The 20357-nt window shown below is 50.7% G+C and overlaps 1 protein-coding gene across 4 annotated transcripts in view; it reads right to left on the minus strand.

Annotated features, from left to right (window-relative positions):
* CHODL (chondrolectin) overlaps window positions 1-20357 on the minus strand; it is a 360473-nt gene that overhangs the window by 117758 nt on the left and 222358 nt on the right. For 2 of the 4 annotated variants that reach the window (XM_086934041.1, XM_086934042.1), the window contains exons 4-5: window positions 12893-12940; window positions 12442-12525 (exon numbers count right to left, since the gene is read on the minus strand). In XM_086934041.1, the coding sequence (XP_086790167.1) occupies window positions 12442-12525; window positions 12893-12940 (132 nt within the window). The remainder of the gene's footprint in view (window positions 1-12441; window positions 12526-12892; window positions 12941-20357) is intronic. The other 2 variants (XM_086934043.1, XM_086934044.1) reach the window with 1 other exon arrangement.

Genomic DNA, 20357 nt, shown 5'->3' on the forward strand with positions numbered 1-20357 from the left:
CGCCGACGCCAACTCCATGAAACCCAACATCAAGGAGGGCACAGAAGAAAAAGAGAATAGGCCAACCAGCGCAACAGCAGCAGCCAAGCAGAACAGCAGACCCTCCAAGCAGCACGGCCAGGACAGAGCCCGGCAGCACAACGGAGGAAAGGGGCGACCACCACCAAGAAGCAAAGCCACTGGAGGAAGAGAGGGATGAGTAGCACAAAAGCTAAACCCCAGACACCACCCGAGCGCGCAAAGAAACCCGAAAACTTTCCAGGATCAACACAGCGCAGAAGGAACACAGAGGGCAGAGGAGAGACCGCCCTACCTCACGACACACAGGCAATCGCCAGCCGGGCAGGCCACAGTGGACAGAGCAGCGCACAACAGTGGGAACAGCATGGAAGAACACCACGCACGGGCAACGCATGCCACACCCATAGCACCACACACCACACCGGGCACGAAGGTCAAGCCCTAATCAGAAGGACCGGGAACAGCAAAGAAAGAACCCCACAGTTCCAGCCTGGCAGGAAAAGAGCAAAGCCCCCCCAACCCCCGACCAGCGCAGGAGTTCAGCGAAAAAGGCATGACAAGAACCCAGCGCCCTACGCAACGCCAAAGGCGGCAGAAGGACCCCCCAAATCCCAGGAAACAGCCCCGAACAGGAGCCTCAGGATGAAGATGGGAGGGCACAGAAGCCACCCGCCGAACCCCAGAACACTGGACAGAGCAGCCTCATCCAAGTCAAGCAACAGAAGCAGACACGAGAGGCAGAACACCCCCATACGGAGCCCATGCGGCCAGGGCACCCCAGGGGGACCGGAGAACCAGCAGCAGGGAAGAGGCAGCAAGCCCCAACAACCCCCAGCGACCCAGGGGCAGACAAGCGCCAAGAGCACCACCCTTTTTGAGCGCAAGCTTCGCATGTATGAGGCCCCGGGTTCAATCCCCGGCATCTCCAGGAGACACTGTCCTGTATCTTGGCTATTTCCAGAAGGCTAGACTGCCATCCTACGGAAACATGGAGCAGCGGCCGGAGACGCACCCCAGGCAGCCAGAGCCCGAGCCACCAAAGACAAAATAGGAAAAACGGGCCGAAACCCGCCCTACCTGCTCCGAGAAGACAGCATACCGGGAGGAGGCAGCCACACAGCCCGACCCGGAAACGCAGCCCCAGCCACAGGAGGACCGCCGAACACCGCCGAGGATTCCTGAGCCACCGCTCCGCCCCCACACCACGAGGGAGACGAGGAGAGGAGGCACCGCCAGGAGAACGCTGCAGAGGGCACCGCCGTAGCAGAGAACCAGACCGAAGACTCCCCGGCACCGCCACAGGGAGGAGCTGAAAGGTAAGTCCCACTAGGGAGACAGAAAAAAACAGGTGGAGGTGGGGGCGGGCAGAGTTTTTATGCTGGGGGTGGGTCTGGGTGGGAGGCGGGGCCTCATTTGTACTGAAGGAAGGCGAGGGAGGGACGGGAGGTAATGGGAACACATTCAGAGTACAGATAAAGTCCTATACCGCAAGTAAACTAAGGTATACATCCCCCTTCCTGTTTGTGGCATTAAACTTATTCCGAACCTTGCACTTATTTAAAACCTATCTTTATAATGCTGGCTAACCTGGATTGAAGCTTTCATATTATTATTTTCTTAATTATATGATTTTTTTTTTTTGTCCTTTGTGGCACGGGGTTCTCCGAGGAAAACCTTGCAGCTTCAGCTCATCTGCTAAGGACCCCAGTCATTGCTCACCTATTCATGTAACGAGCCAGGTCTTTTGTCACTCACGGGCCTGGGTTGCAGCCCGCGCCAAGTCAGAGATCACTCTTTCCAATCCCGTAATGCAGTTTCTGACATCAATGAAGCCGCCAAGCTCAGCAACATTTCTTGAGAGCAATTTAATTTGACAAATAGTCACAGTGATCAGCAAAAGTCTACAGCAGGAAATAACATTTTCTTCCATTTTAGAATGCATGTTAGACAAAAGTATTCCACCATTTAAACAACTCAGATCAATTTACAAATAAAGCATAATCTTTTTTTAAAACTATGGAATTCTTTGCGGCGTTATTTGACGAATACATGGTGGTAGTAACTGTATTCCATGCCAGTAATATTGTATACAAGGCATCGACCTCCTACTACATTGTGGGTTAGTATATATAATCTATATTCTAAACTCTGCTTATGCCTACCTCAGAAATAAGTAGAGGTAGAATTAAAAAAATGTATTATATACTTATCTTCCAAAGTAGTGGTAGGTCAATGCAATAAATACAAATATAATATATGCTAATATCACTGTCCTCGAAATGGTGACATACAACTGAAGTCATCAAATCAACCTTATTTAAAAAATTGTTGATTTTCCGCCCCCCATCTGTTGATCTGGGAGTCAGTAATCGGCTTCGTGTGGGTTTGATAATAAGGCACGTGCTTATTTCCAAGCACATGTCAAAAACTGCGGGATTTTATGAGTAACTTGCTCAGAAGTTCTAGTCTTTCTTCAAATGTACATCATTCTCTTTGCAACTGAGATTGTGGGGGTATTCTTCAGCGTTGTGTAAAGAGGGCTAGCTAAAAAAGGTTAACCCCGGTTTCTGCTGAAGGTGGTGAGCACATACGTAAAAAATCTTCAAGCAAGCTGGATGGAAATCCTCTTTAGTGAAGCTATTTAGCAAACGGAGCTCCAAATGAATTATTTGTTCACAATTAAATCACGTACTGGGAGTAGAATTGCCTCCAAATGTACCTGAACGGGATAGGGCTTGCTCGTTGCGCTCCCTTCTTCAGTGTTGTGTCCTGTGATCGGAAAGTGAATGCCCTAGGGAGATCACTCTGGGATCTACACTCCGGGGCATCTAAATCTGACTAGGCCTAACACGTGGCCCTAGAATGAACTCAGACGGACACTGGGAATAAGTTTCATTGCTCGGTCTGCGCGTCTCTCTCTCTGAACGCCTGTGTACGTGCTAGACCTCTTTTTATTATCAGGAGTCACATGACCAGCGCGCCCCACGCCCGGGGCGCCGTGGGCGGACCTCCAGGAACATAACATTCCTCCTAAAATAAGGAAAAACCAAAACCTAAACATGAACACATTTAAACATTTCTTCTTCACGTCTTTGGAAACATTAGGACCGATACCTTCAGCGTCCTTTAAACGCAGCGCCACTTTACTGGCCGCTCTGCTCAACTACATACATACGTAAATGGGAACAGTCTTACGTGAAGTAGTCTCTCAACCAGCCCGAGGGGGTGGGATTGTCACGTAGCCGACGTTGCGACCCCCTGTGAGTCAGCACTTCCGCTCAACCTCCAACTCGTGACTTGGCGCCTCTCTGTCTGCCCCCTCCGGATCTGGGGCCTCCTCAAGGGCCTCCGCGTCACCTCCCACTTCTTCACTGGAGACCTGAGGCTCGTTACTTTGTCTGACCTCATGACGGGTTGTTGATTCGACAGTTGGCAAGCTGGTTGCAGTTTCGGTTTGTTCACCACCCTGTTGACGCTCTGACTCCGGGGCTGCAGGATGATACAGTTTGAAATGAGACACATTGCGAGTCACCCTGTCTCGTCCTCGAATGGCTGTGAGGCGTGTGCCTTTCACTCCGATGACTCGCCATGGTCGCTTCTCATAATTGAGTCTAAACTTGCCACTATTGACACGATTTCGAATGAGCACCACATCTCCTCTTTTGAAATGCGGGGGCACGGCCCGTCTTTTCTGGCTGATTTTTTCAAACGTGGAGTTTCGTTTCCTCGCCACTACTTGTTCATTTACCATTTCAGGTGACCACTGGGGGTGATGAGGGATGGAGTCTGTTATCACTCTTCCTAGGAGGAGGTGTGCTGGGGCCACCCCGGTTGTGGAGTGCGGGGTCTGGCGATAGCTTCGAAGAAACGTAAAGATGGCCATTTCCACTGACTGTCCTTTGTCGTGAGCAATACGGATAACCTTGTTCAATGTCCTCATGAACCTCTCGGCTTCCCCATTAGCTTGAGGCCACCGAGGTGTTATGCGCCTGTGACGTGTCCCCAGAGATGACAGGTAGGCAGCAAAGTCCTGACCCTGAAATGGCGGTCCATTGCCTGTTCTGAGTTCCTTCATGGCTCCGTGAGTGGCAACAATCTTTTCCATTTTGGGGATGACGCAGTCTGCACTGGTGCTTGTTATGATCTCGACTTCGGGATATTTTGAGTGGTCATCTATCATCACCAGCGTATGTCTTCCATCCGGGAGACTGCCGAAGTCCATGCTAACCCGCTCCCAGGGCCCTTGTGGACGGGGCTCCACGATGATGGGGGCCTCGCGGGGGTTGTCCCCCGTGACTTGGCAGGCAGCGCACGATCTCACCACGCTCTCCACCATGTCGTCCATGAGAGGGAACCATACTTTAGTTCGCAGCCGGGCCTTCGTCTTGACCATCCCCTGGTGCCCTATGTGGGCCAGTTGAATCACTCGTCCCGTGAGAGCCGTTGGGATCACTAGGCGATGCCCTCGCAGGAGGCATCCCGCCGCATCTTCATTAAGTTCAGCCCTTACATGATACAAACTGTCCATGATCTTCTGAGCCTCAGGGGTAAGCACCTTCCAGCCCTCCTTAGCTTTCTGCCAGTTGGCAGTTCGGAGGAGGTCCTTGGCCCGCTGTATGCAGGCATCCTGAGTCGTGGCGCTCACGACATCCTCCAGGGATATGGGACGCGGGCATGACCTTGCCACTACCCACTGCACATACGCTTCCGTCTCTTCTGCCTCATCCCTCTCTTCAGGAGTTGCGGGCCTAGGATGTCGTGATAGATAATCCGCAGGATTCTTCGCCCCTGGTTGGTACTCGACATTGCAATTGTATTCTTGCAGTTGCAAGATCCACTTTTCTATTCTTGGTGGTGGCTTGGATGAAGTTCCTGAGAACAGAGCCAGCAGCGGTTTGTGGTCTGTCACCACCGTGAAGGGTTTGCCATATACATACAAGTGGAAGTGGCGACATCCCCAATGGATCGCGATGGCCTCTTTCTCGATCTGCGAGTATCTCTGCTCCGTGTCCGTGAGGGACCTGCTGGCGAAGGCAACGGGGGACCAGTCTACCTCTTCTCTTGCCCTCTGCATTAGAACGGCCCCTAACCCCGCCGGTCCGGCATCTACCGCAATGAGAGTGGAGTGTCGCGGGTCAAAGAACGCCAGCGTGGTGTTGCTGGAGAGTGAGCTCTTGATGTCCTGGAATGCCTTTTCCTGTTCGGGTCCCCAGCTCCACGGGGTGGAGTCCTTAGTGAGTTCACGCAGGGGTAGAGTTAGGTTGGCCAGGTCCTTGATAAAACGGCCACAGTAATTTACCATGCCGAGAAAACTCCTGACTTCTGTGACTGTCGTGGGCGGTGGCGCATCCTTGATGTCTTTAACCTTATCAGGATCTGGGTTGACGCCGTCAGCTGAGAAGACATACCCGAAGAACCCCAGTTTGGTCCGCAGGAATTCGCACTTGTCTCGGTGCAGTGTGAGCCCCGCACTGTGGAGTCTGCGAAAAACTTGCGCCAAACGTTGATTGTGCTCTGGGATCGTTCGGGCGTGCACCATGATGTCATCGCTGACATTTATCACTCCAGGTATGCCAGCAATCAGCTCCTGGATGACGTTCTGGAAAACTTCGGCAGCACTGGAGATCCCAAAGCTAAGTCTGGTGTATCTGCGAAGTCCAATGTGGGTAGAGAAAGTTGTGATGTTCCGTGACTCTTTGTCTAGTACGAGTTGGTGATACCCCGCCCGGAGGTCCAATTTGGAAAACCAGCAGGCTCCAGCCATTTCCCCAATTAAGTCATCTATCGTGGGGGTAATATGGCGCTCCCTCTTGATGGCAGCATTGGGTAGGCGCATGTCCACGCAGATCCGGACCGCTCCAGGCTGTTTCGGTTTTCTCGTGACCACGATGGGCGACACCCAGGGGGTGGGGCCTGATACCTTCTCGATTATTCCAGCTGCTTCCAGCTTCTGCAGTTCTTCCTCCACTAGTGGTCGCAAGTGGAACGCAATGCGACGGTGTCGCAAGGCCACAGGTTGTACGGTGGGGTCCACGTGCAGATGTATTTCACGGCCCTTGAAACACCCAATTCCCTCAAATAGGTCTGGAAAGTCCATAATCAGTTGTTGCACCGATTCTTCATGCACACCAAATGCGAATGTGACCACCCCCAGGTCTTCTGCCGTCCGGCAGCTCAAGAGCATGCCTTGACCCTCTTCCGACACAAAGATGTTGGCTCTCGTGATCTTGTCCCCATGTCGGACTGCCGCTTTGAACTTTCCACGGATGCGGAGTGGAACATCTTGACCATAGGCATATACTGTGATCGGGGTGGAACGAAGTCTCGGAGGGGTAGACATGTCACTGTAGAGGGACGCACTCATAAGGTTTATCGATGCGCCAGTGTCTACTGTCGCCATGATGTCTTGATCAGCCACCTGGATGGGGCACTGGGGCAGCGTCCTGGTGCGTCTGGTGGCGGTGCCGATCATGTGCACCTTGTGTACGGATCGCTCCTCCTCGTCGTCATCCATGTCACTGTTGCTGGGCTCCCCTTCAGCAACCTCGTGCTCAGCGACCGTGTGCACCATCTGGCGGGGCTTGCTGAACCTCTTGGACCGGCATACTTTTTCGAAGTGATTCATTTTTCCACATCCTGAACATCTCTTGCCCCTTGCCGGACACTCTGGCGCCGGGTGTCTCGGGCCTCCACAGTAACCGCATGATTGTGCTGATGCACCACCCTGAGGGGTTGTCGTTCTTTTGGGCCATTTGGGCTGTGTCCGGACCTGTATCTTATTGACCGGTTCCACTTTCATGTTGGCTTGTAGTGCCGCTTCCATGTGGGCCGCCCTGGCCTTGGACAGCTCCTTTGTGCGGCCAAGTGTGAGGATGTCGGGTAGAGGCTTCCCCGATTCTTCCAGTATTCTCTCGCGCAACTTTGCAGAGGCGCATCCTTGGATTATCTGGCCCCTGATCTCCTCTGTAACGTCCTGGAATCCACACGTCAGTGCTAGTTTCTTGAGTCTGGAGTGATATGCATCCAGTGATTCATCCGGCAGTTGCCGTGCCTGTCGAAAAATGAACCGTTCGTAATCCTGGTTCGCCATTGGTTCAAAGTGCGCATTGAGAGCATTGATCAGGGTATGATGGGTTTTGGGGGTCGCCTCCATAAGGGTCCGAGCTATGGAGTGGATATCCTTGCCACCAAGATGGAGGACCATGGCGCGCTTCTGCTCCTTATGGACTTTGGTGGCCTCGAAGAAGATTAGGAGCCTGTCCACCCACTCCTTCCACTTCGGTGCGAGAGTGGAGGGCGCACCCTCCACCACAAACGGTTCAATGGGCGGAATGGTAGCCATCGCCCAGGACGCGCTGGATCAGGCCCGCGGCCAGCCGAGGTGATATCCGAGGAGGCACCCCGATCAGGTCGGAGAGGGCAGGGGCTGCGCACAGACGTGACGATGCCCACCGGCCGGGCAGATGAGGGCCGCTGAGACTCCCCCGGCAACCGCAGCGGAGGGTGTGCGGCTAGCGCTCCAAAGTCGGTTGGCAGGGTGGCGCCCTGGGATGAGTCGGCACCACGTCCCCTCGAGCAGCTGGGCAGGACCGGACGCCGTCCGGCTCGCCTCACCAGGCGTGCCGAGGTGCGATTCACGCACGTGCCACCGAGCACAGTGCGGCACCGGGCATGGAGGTTCAGTAAAGGAATGGCCTCGCCGACCAATCGTGCTCCGACGCGCAGCAAGAGAGTGCCAGGCAGCGCCGCTCACCTGCAAAGAGCCAGGGGTGGAAGTCGGTCCTCCAGGCGAGCCGTGCGGGGGTGTGCGTGGCAGCAAGGCACGAGCACCACGGGCAAATGGGAGCACCCGCAGCCGCCTCACCCCGGCAGGGGCACACACACGCCCGGAGCGAGGGGTCGGCCACCACCCTCGTCGCCAATTGTTGTGTCCTGTGATCGGGAAGTGAATGCCCTAGGGAGATCACTCTGGGACCTACACTCCGGGGCATCTAAATCTGACTAGGCCTAACACGTGGCCCTAGAATGAACTCAGACGGACACTGGGAATAAGTTTCATTGCTCGGTCTGCGCGTCTCTCTCTCTGAACACCTGTGTACGTGCTAGACCTCTTTTTATTATCAGGAGTCACATGACCAGCGCGCCCCACGCCCGGGGCGCCGTGGGCGGACCTCCAGGAACATAACATTCAGTGCATCCTTGGTCTTCTGTTAAAGGAGTCCTTTGTGCTGAGTTTAGCTGCTAATCTATCCAGCAGTCGTAATGCTGGTAGGCATCAAGAGAAGATTCATAAATAACATGTTCTGCTGTCTCTAAAGCCCATCCACTTCATGCACAGCATATAACATTGCTAACTGACTTTACCATAATCAATCATCAACGCTTCACTTTCCACTGACTGAGCCAGGTGCACATTTAAGTTAAACCATATGAGCTGTACGAAACTCCCTCTGTCCCTGGTGAGCACCCACATATTTTGCTTTTAGATTTTGTTTGTGTTTTGGACACTTCTTCCGAAGTCTGAGACCTGTTAAACGCGCTTCATCCGCTGCACACACAAACACCTACTAGCGGGGGGGTATGAAAAAACTTTACCTTGTGCACTTTAAATTGCATTAGAACAGGGTCACCACTTCTGTCTAGTTAGTAGGTCTTACATTTGCGTTTTGCGTCTGGCATTTTTGTGATTTTTTTTCCTTTCCATTGTCCTGCACTCTTTCTTATGGTGTTTGGTTATCTATGTCTGACATTTTGCACACTCCAGCAGGTATGTGTCCATTAAAAGGCCAGGGACCGTCATCTTGAGAAACAGAAAACATGTTTTTTTTATCTAATCTTTTAACTGCAGGGTGGAGGCCTCCGTTTGAAAGATACTTTAGATTTTGGAATAAAAACCAACAATCTTTAACCAGAATCCTAATTTAAGAACATGGATGCAGAACTCCTCCATCTGTGTGATGAAAGGTCACAGATAAGGAGTTAGACTGCCACCTGCTGGAAAGAATTTGTGTTTCCTTTCATGGAAGGTGACTGAAAGCACATACACAAAACGTTTAACAAAGGGTCCTAGGAAAATATTTAAAGACCAGGTAGTGTTTAATCCCCAATCTACCACTAAAAAACCCAAAGAAACCTACCAGTCTAGGAATCATGAGACATAATATAACAGAGACACTGAAAAGTCTAGGCCAAAGAGAAAAGAAGAAAAGAGAACATGCTTCAAGTAGAAAAGAATCCCGGAGAGGGTTTGAGGCACGGGCGGGGTGGGCTCTGGCCCAGGGCCCCAGCCTTTCAAGGGGGGTGGGAGTGGGGGGGGGGAGTCCTTCAGTTATTTTGGGAAGGGAGGGAGAGGTTGCAATCCGGGTTTGGGCCATGAATCGGGACGGTGGGCTCTGGTCTGCGGTCATCAACTCATGAGGATCTTTGTGTGGGGCACCGAAGTGTCTGTGTTCAGGGATGTTGGTCTGCAGATTCGAATTTGAATCATCAAATGTGTGAGGGATGTCGGGTGGAGCCGGCCACCAGACGTCCGTTATGTTGCCATGTGGGTGAATAGATGTATGGGTGGAGTGGTGGATGTATGGGTGGAGTGATGGGTGGAATGGTGGGTGTGTGGGTTACATGGTGGATGTATGGGTGGGGGGTGGATGGATGAGTGAGGGGATGGATGGATGGGTGAAGGGGTGGATGGATGGTGGGAGAGAGGATGGATGCATGAGTGGAGGGATGGATGGGAGTGGATGGATGTGTGTATGGTTGGAAGGGTAGATGGGTGGAGGGATGGATGGATCAGTGAAATGGTGGATGGATCGATGGGGGGGTGGATGGTGGACGAGTCGGTGGGTGGATGGATCAGAGAGGTGATGGATGGATTGATGTATTGATGGGTGAAGGGGTAAATGAATGAATGGATGGATGGATGAGTGAAGGGGTAGATGTGGGGATGGATGGGTGATTGAGGAGGGTGCATGGACGGGGGGATGGATGGAGGAGTGAAGGGGTGGGTGAGAGGTCAATGGATGGATTCATGAGTGGATGAGTGGGTGGATGAGTGGGTGGATGGGTGAAGGGTGGATGGAGGGATGGGTGGCTGGGTGAGGGGGGAATGGAGAAAGAGGGGGAGGATGGATGGATGGATGAGTGAGGACATGGATGAATGATTGGCAGAGTGGATGGGCAGGTGTGTGCATGGATGGGTGAGGAGAGGAGCATGGAGATGGATGGGTCAGAGAGTGCATGCATGAGTGGGGGGAGGGTGGAGAGCGGGAGGGATGGATGGGTGGGTGGATGGATGAGTGGGGGGTTGAGTGGGTGGACGGATGAGTGACTGGGTGGATGGATGAGTGGGTGGGGGGATGGCTGGATGGGTGAGAGGTTGGATGGTTGGATGGATGAGTGAGTGGATGGATGGGTGGATGAGTGGATGGATGGGTGGAAGGGTGGATGGGTGAATGAAGGAGTGGATGGATGAGTGGGAGGATAGCTTGGGTGAAGGGGTGAGTGGTTGGATGGATGAGTCGGTGGATGGATGGGTGGAAGAGAGGATGGATTGGTGAGGGGATGGATTGGGTGAAGGGATGGATGGATGATGGATGGATGGGTGAGGGGGTGGATGGAGGGATGGATGGGTGAGATGATGGATGGAGGGATGGATGGTGGATGGGTTTGCAAGTGGTTGAAGGGGTTTGGATGTGGATAGGGCACAGATGGAGGGACGGAATGAATGGTGGGGGAGTTGGTGGATGACAAGGTGTACATGATCAATGGGGAGGGTTGTGATGACTTCCTTTGCCTTGGAGGATTTTGTTTTGAGCTGTGTGGTACGCCTCTGTAGTTTCGCCACACCCACTCACAGGCCTGCAGTTTGCTAGGCACTCTTGTTGTGTTGAGCATTGTTTGCCGGATATGGCCCGTGGTGTGCGCGTTGCAGTCAATCATGTGGTGTGCCGGATTCCCGAGGTTTCGGTCGGGTGGTGGGGGGGCTCAACATCTGGGGGAATTCAGCTGGGGGGGCTCAACCTGCAAACGTTTGAATACCTCTGGGTTAAGGGATCATTATTCCTCTGTATTTGCTACACCTTCTTTACCTTTCTTAATTTATTCCTGTTATATTTAGTTAATAGCTTTGCAATTAGTTATTTATTTCTTGACAGCAATGTTGTTTAAAGTGCTTTTACACAAGACCACTGATATAATCATGTATCTTTGTTCTTGCTCAAGATAACCGAATGATAGCCAAGTAATACTCTAGGAGGAAAGAGCGGTTTATTCCTGTGGGTCTGCCTGGTGAAGTACTTTTTGAGCCATTGAGTCTTTAGCTTTAAATTCTGTACTAAATCAACCCAGTCGTCAAATCTATCTTTTCCATCATGCTATTAATATATTATGAAATACTGCAACAGGATACGGATAAAAACAACGGGCTTCATGTGCAAAAAGATGACACAGCGGCCACCGCAAGCAATTTTGCTGGTCCGAGCGGCGTCATTTTAAAAGCACGGGTATGCATCGTATTAACAACAATACTATGCATCTGTGTGCTTTCCCCTGCACTGGCGCACATCTGGCTGCCATGTGCCAGTGCAGGCACCCTTGGGTCACAATACAAGGGGGCCTGCCTTGCAGGGTTGATTGTTTTTGTGCAGGAAATACAGCCTTCCTGCACAAAAACAATCATTGATGAAATGTTCTTCTTTCTGTCTGTGCTGCAGAATGCAGCAATCATAGAAAGAGTAAAAAACGAGTGGAAATAAAAGGATTTCTCCTCGTTGCGCCTCCTAACGCCTCCCCAGGGGAGACATAGGACTCTGACACATTCCTAGGTTTACAAAACGTTGTAAATCTGGGACTGTGTAAAGTTCCGCATGGGAACACCCACAGCAACACCCATGAAATGCCCCTTGTGTGCAGAGTAATGCGTAAAAGGGGTCCATATTTACAAGGTCATGAAAAGTCATGCAGGGTGACTTTACCTGGCCTTGTAAATACGGGCAGTTATACTGCCCTATTAGAGCGTCAAAAACAGTGACGAACCGGCAATGCAATGGCCTTTTAAATAAGTCCCAACACATTCACTGTTCATACAATTAGGTGATTATACCGTACTCTATATGATGAGAATGCCTTATGTGCAACCTCTTTTAGTATTGGATACACCTCCGGCACACGATGACTACTAGTCAGTCACTAACAGTACACTCTTCCTAATGTCAATTAGCGCTGGATGAACATTTGGGGCAAATTTTAAAGCAAGTAAAATTTGCTCTTTTTTTCCAACCACATAGCAGAGTTGAGCCTGATTTTATTCTTTGTTGGTGGGGTAAAAAACAAAGCAAAAACCACAGTGTGTAACTGGCCACTGAAATCTTAAAAAAAGGTACTGGATGATTTTAGCGTGGAAACGTGTATAAAAACACAAACCTGTTTCAGAAATCACTACATGGTACGAATCCTCTGCTTTGGTTGAAGTAAATGGCTTTCCAACCGTTGTTGTAGGGAAAGTCTCTGAAAAAGATTAAAAGCATGCGATCAGACATGAACCTAAAGCGCCTACTCTGTAAAAACAGGTCTATTTTGCAGACACTGACACACTTCTGGTGATGGCAAGGTGCGAATAACTGGGGTGGTCTTACAGTTAAGTTGGTAGCACATCTGGAATGAACATCAGTAAACCACTCTACATACATTCTGTGATTAGTAGGAAATTCGTGCACGTGAATGGTCTCCTTTGGGTCGCTCATTCACATAGCTTACTACAGAAAAGTAAACATTGGTTTAGCCTCTGACCTCATGCCTGTTAGTGGCGGTAATGATTCATGAAGTTATTGTGTCTCTTGCGTTGAAATTCAATCTGAAAGTTCATATTTCTTACCGTATTCTGGGGCTGCTCGGTCTCCTAGCTCTTTCTCTAGGACATTCTCTGTTGAATGAATTGTTTACAAGTGCAAGGACACGTTAGATCGAATAAGCAGATGTCTTTTAAAGTCTTAATGTACTTTTCAGAAACCAACTTGAAATGTAAGCAGAGAACATTCAATACAAAAAAAGTCTTTCCTTGAAGCACATGATGAAGTACCATGCTCTTTTTGGCATCCTGTAACTCTAAATCTTTGCTTTATTGACATCATATTTCTTACAAACGTAAAGGCACCAGAGAGCATGGGAACGAGAAAGTGAGTACGTGTTTTTATAAATGGAGATTAAACAGATTAAACAAATTTAATAAAGGTAAATGGTTGCATAATTTCTGAAACGCTGTCCCATAAGCGGAACGATATTTATATATATATATATATATAGATATATATATATATATATATATATATATATATATATATATATATACATATATATATATACATATATATATATATACATATATATATATAAATATGTATATATATATATATAAATATGTATATATATATAAATATGTATATATATATATATAAATATGTATATATATATATATAAATATGTATATATATATATATATATATATAAATATGTATATATATATATATATATATATATATATATATATATATATATATATATATATATATATATATATATTCTATCCACAACACCACCACGTAAGGATAGTACTCGGATACCCGGATTGTCTTGCAAGTGATAATTTATTCGGCAGGTAAAAAAACGCTGTCCCATAAGCGGAACGATATTCATATATATATATATATGTATATATATATTAAGAAAAATGCAAATGAGTATAAGTGCAAGATGCAGAGACCAGAGACCAGAGACTGTTTGGCTTCCCTCTGATGAAAGAGCAGGAGCTCTGAAACGCGTAAGGGATTGAAAGGGATTGAAATAATCTGGATGTGCAAGCCGGTTTGAAAAATAAATAGTTCTGATGAACTTTCTTTTGTGGAGTAGCGTCTTCATGCTTCAGGGCAAACTTTGTTGGATTTATACACGGCAGCCTGGCCGTGGAGGATGCACCGCCAGCAACTACAGGTCTGCAGGTTTCTAATTATTAGAATTCCTACTAGCAGCACAAAGGAATTTAAAGCACAAACTGGGTTCACACTCGGAGGCCCACTGGAGGGCTAAAAAACATTCATAATAGCCAGCAGGCAGTCAATGGGAGAGGCTCTGCAGCACAAACTACAAAACCCAGGAGGCACACTCATGAGGTTCCCAGGTGGGCCAATTAAGAAAAATGCAAATGAGTATAAGTGCAAGATGCAGAGACCAGAGACTGTTTGGCTTCCCTCTGATGAAAGAGCAGGAGCTCTGAAACGCGTAAGGGATTGAAAGGGATTGAAATAATCTGGATGTGCAAGCCGGTTTGAAAAATAAATAGTTCTGATGAACTTTCTTTTGTGGAGTAGCGTCTTCATGCTTCAGGGCAAACTTTGTTGGATTTATACACGGCAGCCTGGCCGTGGAGGATGCACCGCCAGCAACTACAGGTCTGCAGGTTTCTAATTATTAGAATTCCTACTAGCAGCACAAAGGAATTTAAAGCACAAACTGGGTTCACACTCGGAGGCCCACTGGAGGGCTAAAAAACATTCATAATAGCCAGCAGGCAGTCAATGGGAGAGGCTCTGCAGCACAAACTACAAAACCCAGGAGGCACACTCATGAGGTTCCCAGGTGGGCCAATTAAGAAAAATGCAAATGAGTATAAGTGCAAGATGCAGAGACCAGAGACTGTTTGGCTTCCCTCTGATGAAAGAGCAGGAGCTCTGAAACGCGTAAGGGATTGAAAGGGATTGAAATAATCTGGATGTGCAAGCCGGTTTGAAAAATAAATAGTTCTGATGAACTTTCTTTTGTGGAGTAGCGTCTTCATGCTTCAGGGCAAACTTTGTTGGATATATATATATATATATATATGTTGTGTGTATTTATATTATAATATTATATATATTAACGTACAAATACATAGACATATCTTGTGTTCTTTTCTTTTTCACCGCCCCCCAATCCATTACACTGATTTCTGTTTCAGCTCTATGCTGATATTGGAAAGAGAAGACCACTCGGTCCCCCCGAACGTATGGATGGGTGCCCCGATCCCCCCGGGAAACCATTTTGGGCGGGGGCGTGGTTCGGCTGGTATGCCCAAAGTGGCGTAGCCGGAGCACGCCCTTTCCGCCCAGGAGGGGTTGTCCTAGACACCCGCCCGGAAGACCGCGCCCAGTGGGCGTACCTGAGGAGGGTCCCCGCCCTCCCGCAGACGGATAAATAGAACGGGAATCCAAAGAAGCGTCCTCTTGTTCCAGTGCTCTGAAGGCTGCACCACTCGTTGCTCGTGAGCCCTCGACGGAACAAGTGGCAATTTTTGAACTAGTAATCTTGTTGTTTTTCTTTCAGTACCAGGAGTACGAAGGATCTGGGACCTCGTTGATCGACTGGAGCAGAATAATCGAAGCTATGGCTGGCAAAAAAGCAGGAAAGAGCTCCGAACTGGAGAAGGTTCTGCGCACCTTGTCGAACCGAATGGCGATCATGGACCGCAAATTGGGTAAGGTAGATTCGATCGGTCGAGGTTTGGCCGAGGTTAAGAAGCAGTTAGCGGCCCAGAACAATCCCTCGGGCCGTCCGAAGAAGGTGATAGGCCCGGCCTTGCCGGGAGTCGGCCCTGAGGGTAGGGGGAAACGTAGCAAGAGGAGGGCGGTTCCCGGGGATGATCTGGTCCCGGAGGTGCCCCCAGCTGCCCCCATCACGCCAGCGGACAGCCCGGTACCGAGTCCGGATATAGGCTTGCCAATCCCTGTTGTAATTACCCCGGTTAGTGATGATCAAATGCCCCCAGAACTGGCCCTCCAGTTAGCGGCAGTGTTGCCCTGGCTTAAAAAGAAGGCAGGGGGGCAGTGGCTGCGGGGGATCCGGCAGAGGAAGCTAGACTAATAATCGAGCAGTTACGGCAGTCGAGAGAAGCCGGGACGGCGAATGTTCCTTCTGTTTCCCCACAGGTGGCGCCAGGAGTACCTACGGTTGGCCGGGAAAAGACAGCAGACACGACGGTTGAACCCAGTAAGAACCCATTGCCAATGGTAGGGGAAAGTTCAGTGCCTTCAAGGCGCGAAAGGGTGGCTCAGCACATCCCAGCGGCCACAAAGGAAATGATATGGGGGGACAAGTATGTGAATATGTTTTCATTGTTGACCGACCATCATGAGATGGAATATGCAAAGACCCAGAAAGATTTATGGCACCCCAGCGTATGGCGGGCCAAGATGGCGGAATTTAGGGTCGACGAGACCGTAGCAAACTGGGTGAAGGCCTTCTCGATATTTACGGCAGTAATGGGGGAACGGAAGCCTGAAGTGTTGACCGAGTTATCCTGTTACCAGAATAGGATCATGGATTTTTATAACATGTATGGGGGGGACGAGTGGAAAGGATATGACATGCAATTCTGAAAATCTAAGGAGTTTGATGCAACTTTGACCGGGGACTGCCTCGACACGGTTTTGTGGCACAAGCAGCTCTTGCCTGGGTCGGCGGGTATGTCCTAGCCGGGCGGGAGCGGGCCTGGACCAGTTCGCCAAAAGCCTGTGCAGCCCTTTCGAGCAGGCGCCGGTGGGGAATTACAGCCCAAGACCGGCGGAAATGGGGGCAAGCGCGGGGTTTGTTGGGGCTTCAACAGAGGCAACTGTAACAGGCCCCAGGGAACATGTAGGTTCCGGCATGCGTGTGCAGGATGTGGGAATTCCTCACACCCGGAGAGTAGCTGTAGATCAAAGAACGGTGGTTCGGGAGGTAAGGGGGGGTCCAAGCAAGAGTGAGGTGATGCTTGGGAAACGATTGTCCTCACCCGTCGACATCATGGCTTTGACTCCCTGGTTGAAAAAATACCCTGATCATGTATCCGCCGGGGTTTTGAGGAACGGATTCCTATATGGCTTCAACATCCCGGCGGGGGATTTTCGGGGGGACTCCTTTTGTAAAAATCAGCAATCTGTCCAACACAACCCAGCTGTGGCAGCAAAGAAAATTTCCAAGGAAGTCAGCTTGGGGCGGGTAGCGGGGCCTTTTCCATGCCCGCCGGTGGCAGACTTTGTGTGTTCACCGCTAGGAGTGGTTCCGAAGAAAGACCCAGGGGAGTATAGACTCATTCACAACCTGTCAGCCCAGAGGGGCTCCTCGGTGAATGAAGCCATTGATCCGGATGTCTGTTCAGTTCGGTACGCATCGTTCGACGATGCCGTTGCCCTATTGAATCACCTGGGCCCCGGAGCGCTGATGGCGAAATCGGACATCGAATCGGCATTCAGGTTGCTCCCGGTACACCCGCGCGACCAGCGCTTGCTAGGTTTTACGTTCCAAGGGAGTTATTACATGGATAAATGCATGCCTATGGGTTGCTCCATTTCTTGTGCTTATTTTGAGATGTTCAGCTGTTTTTTAGAGTGGGCATTCATCGAGGCCACAGGGCATAGACAAGTAATGCACTATCTAGATGACTTCCTGTTCTTAGGACCGGCCGGCAATGCGAAATGTGCGCAGGCACTGCAGGACTTCTGCATCCTCATGCGGGAGTTCGGAGTCCCATTGGCACCAGGTAAGACGGTGGGGCCATCTACTTCACTGGAGTTTCTGGGAATTGAGCTCGATTCAGTGGAAGGATGTTTCTGTTTGCCAATGGAAAAGGTGGCCAAGTTCAGGGCCTCCTTAACGCAATGCCTGGGCAAGGAGAAAGTGACCCTGCACCAGTTACAGCAAACAGTGGGTCAGCTTAACTTTGCCTTGAGAGTGATCCCGATGGCCCGCCCCTTCTCACGCTCTATTGCACAAGCTATGGTCGGCCTCAAGGAGGGACACCACCGTACGAGACTGTCAGCAGAGGTTCGCCAGGATATGCACATTTTGGTTGGCATTTCTGGCGGACTTCAACGGTCGAGTAGTGTGAAACAAACCACCAGCATCGTCGGACGAACTGGGTTTGTGGACCGATTCAGCTGGGAGCGTGGGATTTGGCGCCATCTTTGGTAACCGATGGTCAGTGCAAGTATGGCCAACGTGGTGGCACTCCAGCGGCCTGACAGGTAACATTGGGTTCTTGGAGCTGTTTCCCATTTGGGTTGCTCTGTTGGCATGGCCAGACGAGTTTAGGGACCGCTCAGTAGTGTTTTGGTCCGACAATATGACTGTGGTTGAGTGCATTAATCAGCAGGCAGCCTGCTGCAAGTGGATCTTGAGACTGTTAAAAGAAATTGTTTTACGTTGCATGAGATTGAATGTACAGTTCAGGGCAAAACATGTGCCGGGTGTACTGAATAATGCAGCTGATGCACTCTCTCGTTCAGACATGCAGGCTTTCAGGGGCTATCTACCCACAGCGGACCTAGTGGCGGCACCGTTCCCCGAAGCGCTATGGCTAATCGGTGCCCCGGATTACAAGACCTCGTGGCAGCCAGCTTAGCTCCCAGGACAAGGAAGGCTTACGAAGGAGCGTTTCGTTCCTACTGCACATTTTTAGGCCCGACAGGGAGACAGAGCTGGGGACAGGAGGAATCCTTCCTGGGGTTCTTGGTAGCGCTGCATAGACAAGGCCGATCAGCGGCAACGGCCAACAGACACAGAGCGGCCATTTCATTCATGGCACAGCTCCACGGCATGAGGGACCCGACGGGTTCCTTTTTAGTCAGGAAAGCGCTCCGCGGCTGGCAACGCCTGGAGGGTCGCAGACAAGATGCGAGGTGCCCGATTGGTCTAGAGAGATTGTCTCTGCTCTTAGCGAAGCTGGATAAGACGTGCTCCTCCCCTTCCAAAGCAGTTCTGTTCCGGGCAGCTTTCACCTTGGCATTCCATGGGGCTATGCGGGTAAGCGAACTCGTGGCGAGGAACAAGAGAGATACGGAGGGAGGCTTATGCAGGGATCACGTACAAATAAGGGGTGATTCGATGCTAATCTCGATAGCCAGGTCCAAGACAGACCAGGGAGCTATGGGGGATAGTGTTGTGGTGCAGCGCGCTCGAGGGTCCCCCACTTGTCCGATAAAGTGTTTAGAGGAATATTTGGCACAGAGGTCGGCTACGTGGGGAGGGAGCCTGCTTAGGCACAAGGATGGCACCCCTCTGACGAGATTTCAGTTTCAGAGGGTGCTAGCACTTACAATCGCTGCCGCGGGCATGGACCCGTGCGATTTTGTGACCCACTCATTTAGGATAGGGGCTGCTACTAAGGCTACGGCCCGGGGTCAGGGTGCGGAAGAAGTGAAACAGCTAGGCCGTTGGTCCTCAAACTGCTTCAAAAGGTATGTGCGATTGCACATGTTGTAAAAGACTGTGGAAATGCGCTCACGCTTCTTGTCTTTTCTTTGAATTACAGTTTCGCAAGCCTGTGACGCGGGGCGGAATCTGGAGTCAACCCAGCACCGGGGGACCAGCGGTCGAGGATCACCGACTGGAGAGCAAGTGGTATGGGTCGTGGGCCACTCATACGTGAGGCACGCCGGGGACGTATTCATGGCAGGTGACGCGATTCACGCATCTGGGGAATACGGGTACAGAGTGACCTTCCATGGGAAGGGTGGCCTCTGTTTTGACCAATTTCAACCATTTGTGGAGGGTCTTTTTGGGCGGCAAAGGTCACCGCCATCTATAGTCATAGTACACCTGGGGGGCAATGACTTAGTGAAATTGGGAAGACGAGTGTTATTAGAACAGATTCTGTCGGCAGTTAGCTGGTTGGCTAAGAGGCTCCCGGGGTGCACAATCGCCTGGTCCCACATGATCCCCAGGAAGGTTTGGCGGGGGGGTCTCTCTGTGTCAGCGTTGAACTACTCGGTAAAGAGGGTCAACAATAAGATTGGGAAATTGTTCCGCTCCACACAGTTGCATAGCATTCCTCATGGGTGTATTCGGGGTGATCACTTTTATCTGAACGATGGGGTTCACCTGTCCAGGGCGGGGAATGATTTACTCAAAGGAGACTTCATAGCATGGCTAAGTGGTTTGAGGAAGCATGACCTTTAGGAGGTGTGGGGGGCCGGATAGTCGGTCAACTATCCGGCCTGTGGCGGTAAGGTCATGATCGGTGAGCAGTAATTTCAAGGTCCCTAGAGGGGGGCGCCACCCAGAATGGATGGGAGCGCCCGGGGGGAGGCGGCCATTGGTCCCTTCCACGGGGAGGCGGCACCCACTACGGATGGGTCGCCTAGGGGGAGACGGCCATAGGCCCATCCCAGGGGGGAGACGGCTAGATGCCCCTCCTACGAATTTCCCGGGGGCCGGATATCCGCTCCGGCGGAAGAGAGTGTGGGGATGGGGGGAGTCCACGCTGTCCTTCCTACAGATACCTCACACGGGAACTCGGACGACCTTTAGGATGGCGTCGAGTGGAAGGGGGC

Source organism: Lissotriton vulgaris, chromosome 8, assembly GCF_964263255.1.
Source record: "Lissotriton vulgaris chromosome 8, aLisVul1.2, whole genome shotgun sequence".
In the NCBI taxonomy this organism is placed as follows: domain Eukaryota; kingdom Metazoa; phylum Chordata; class Amphibia; order Caudata; family Salamandridae; genus Lissotriton; species Lissotriton vulgaris.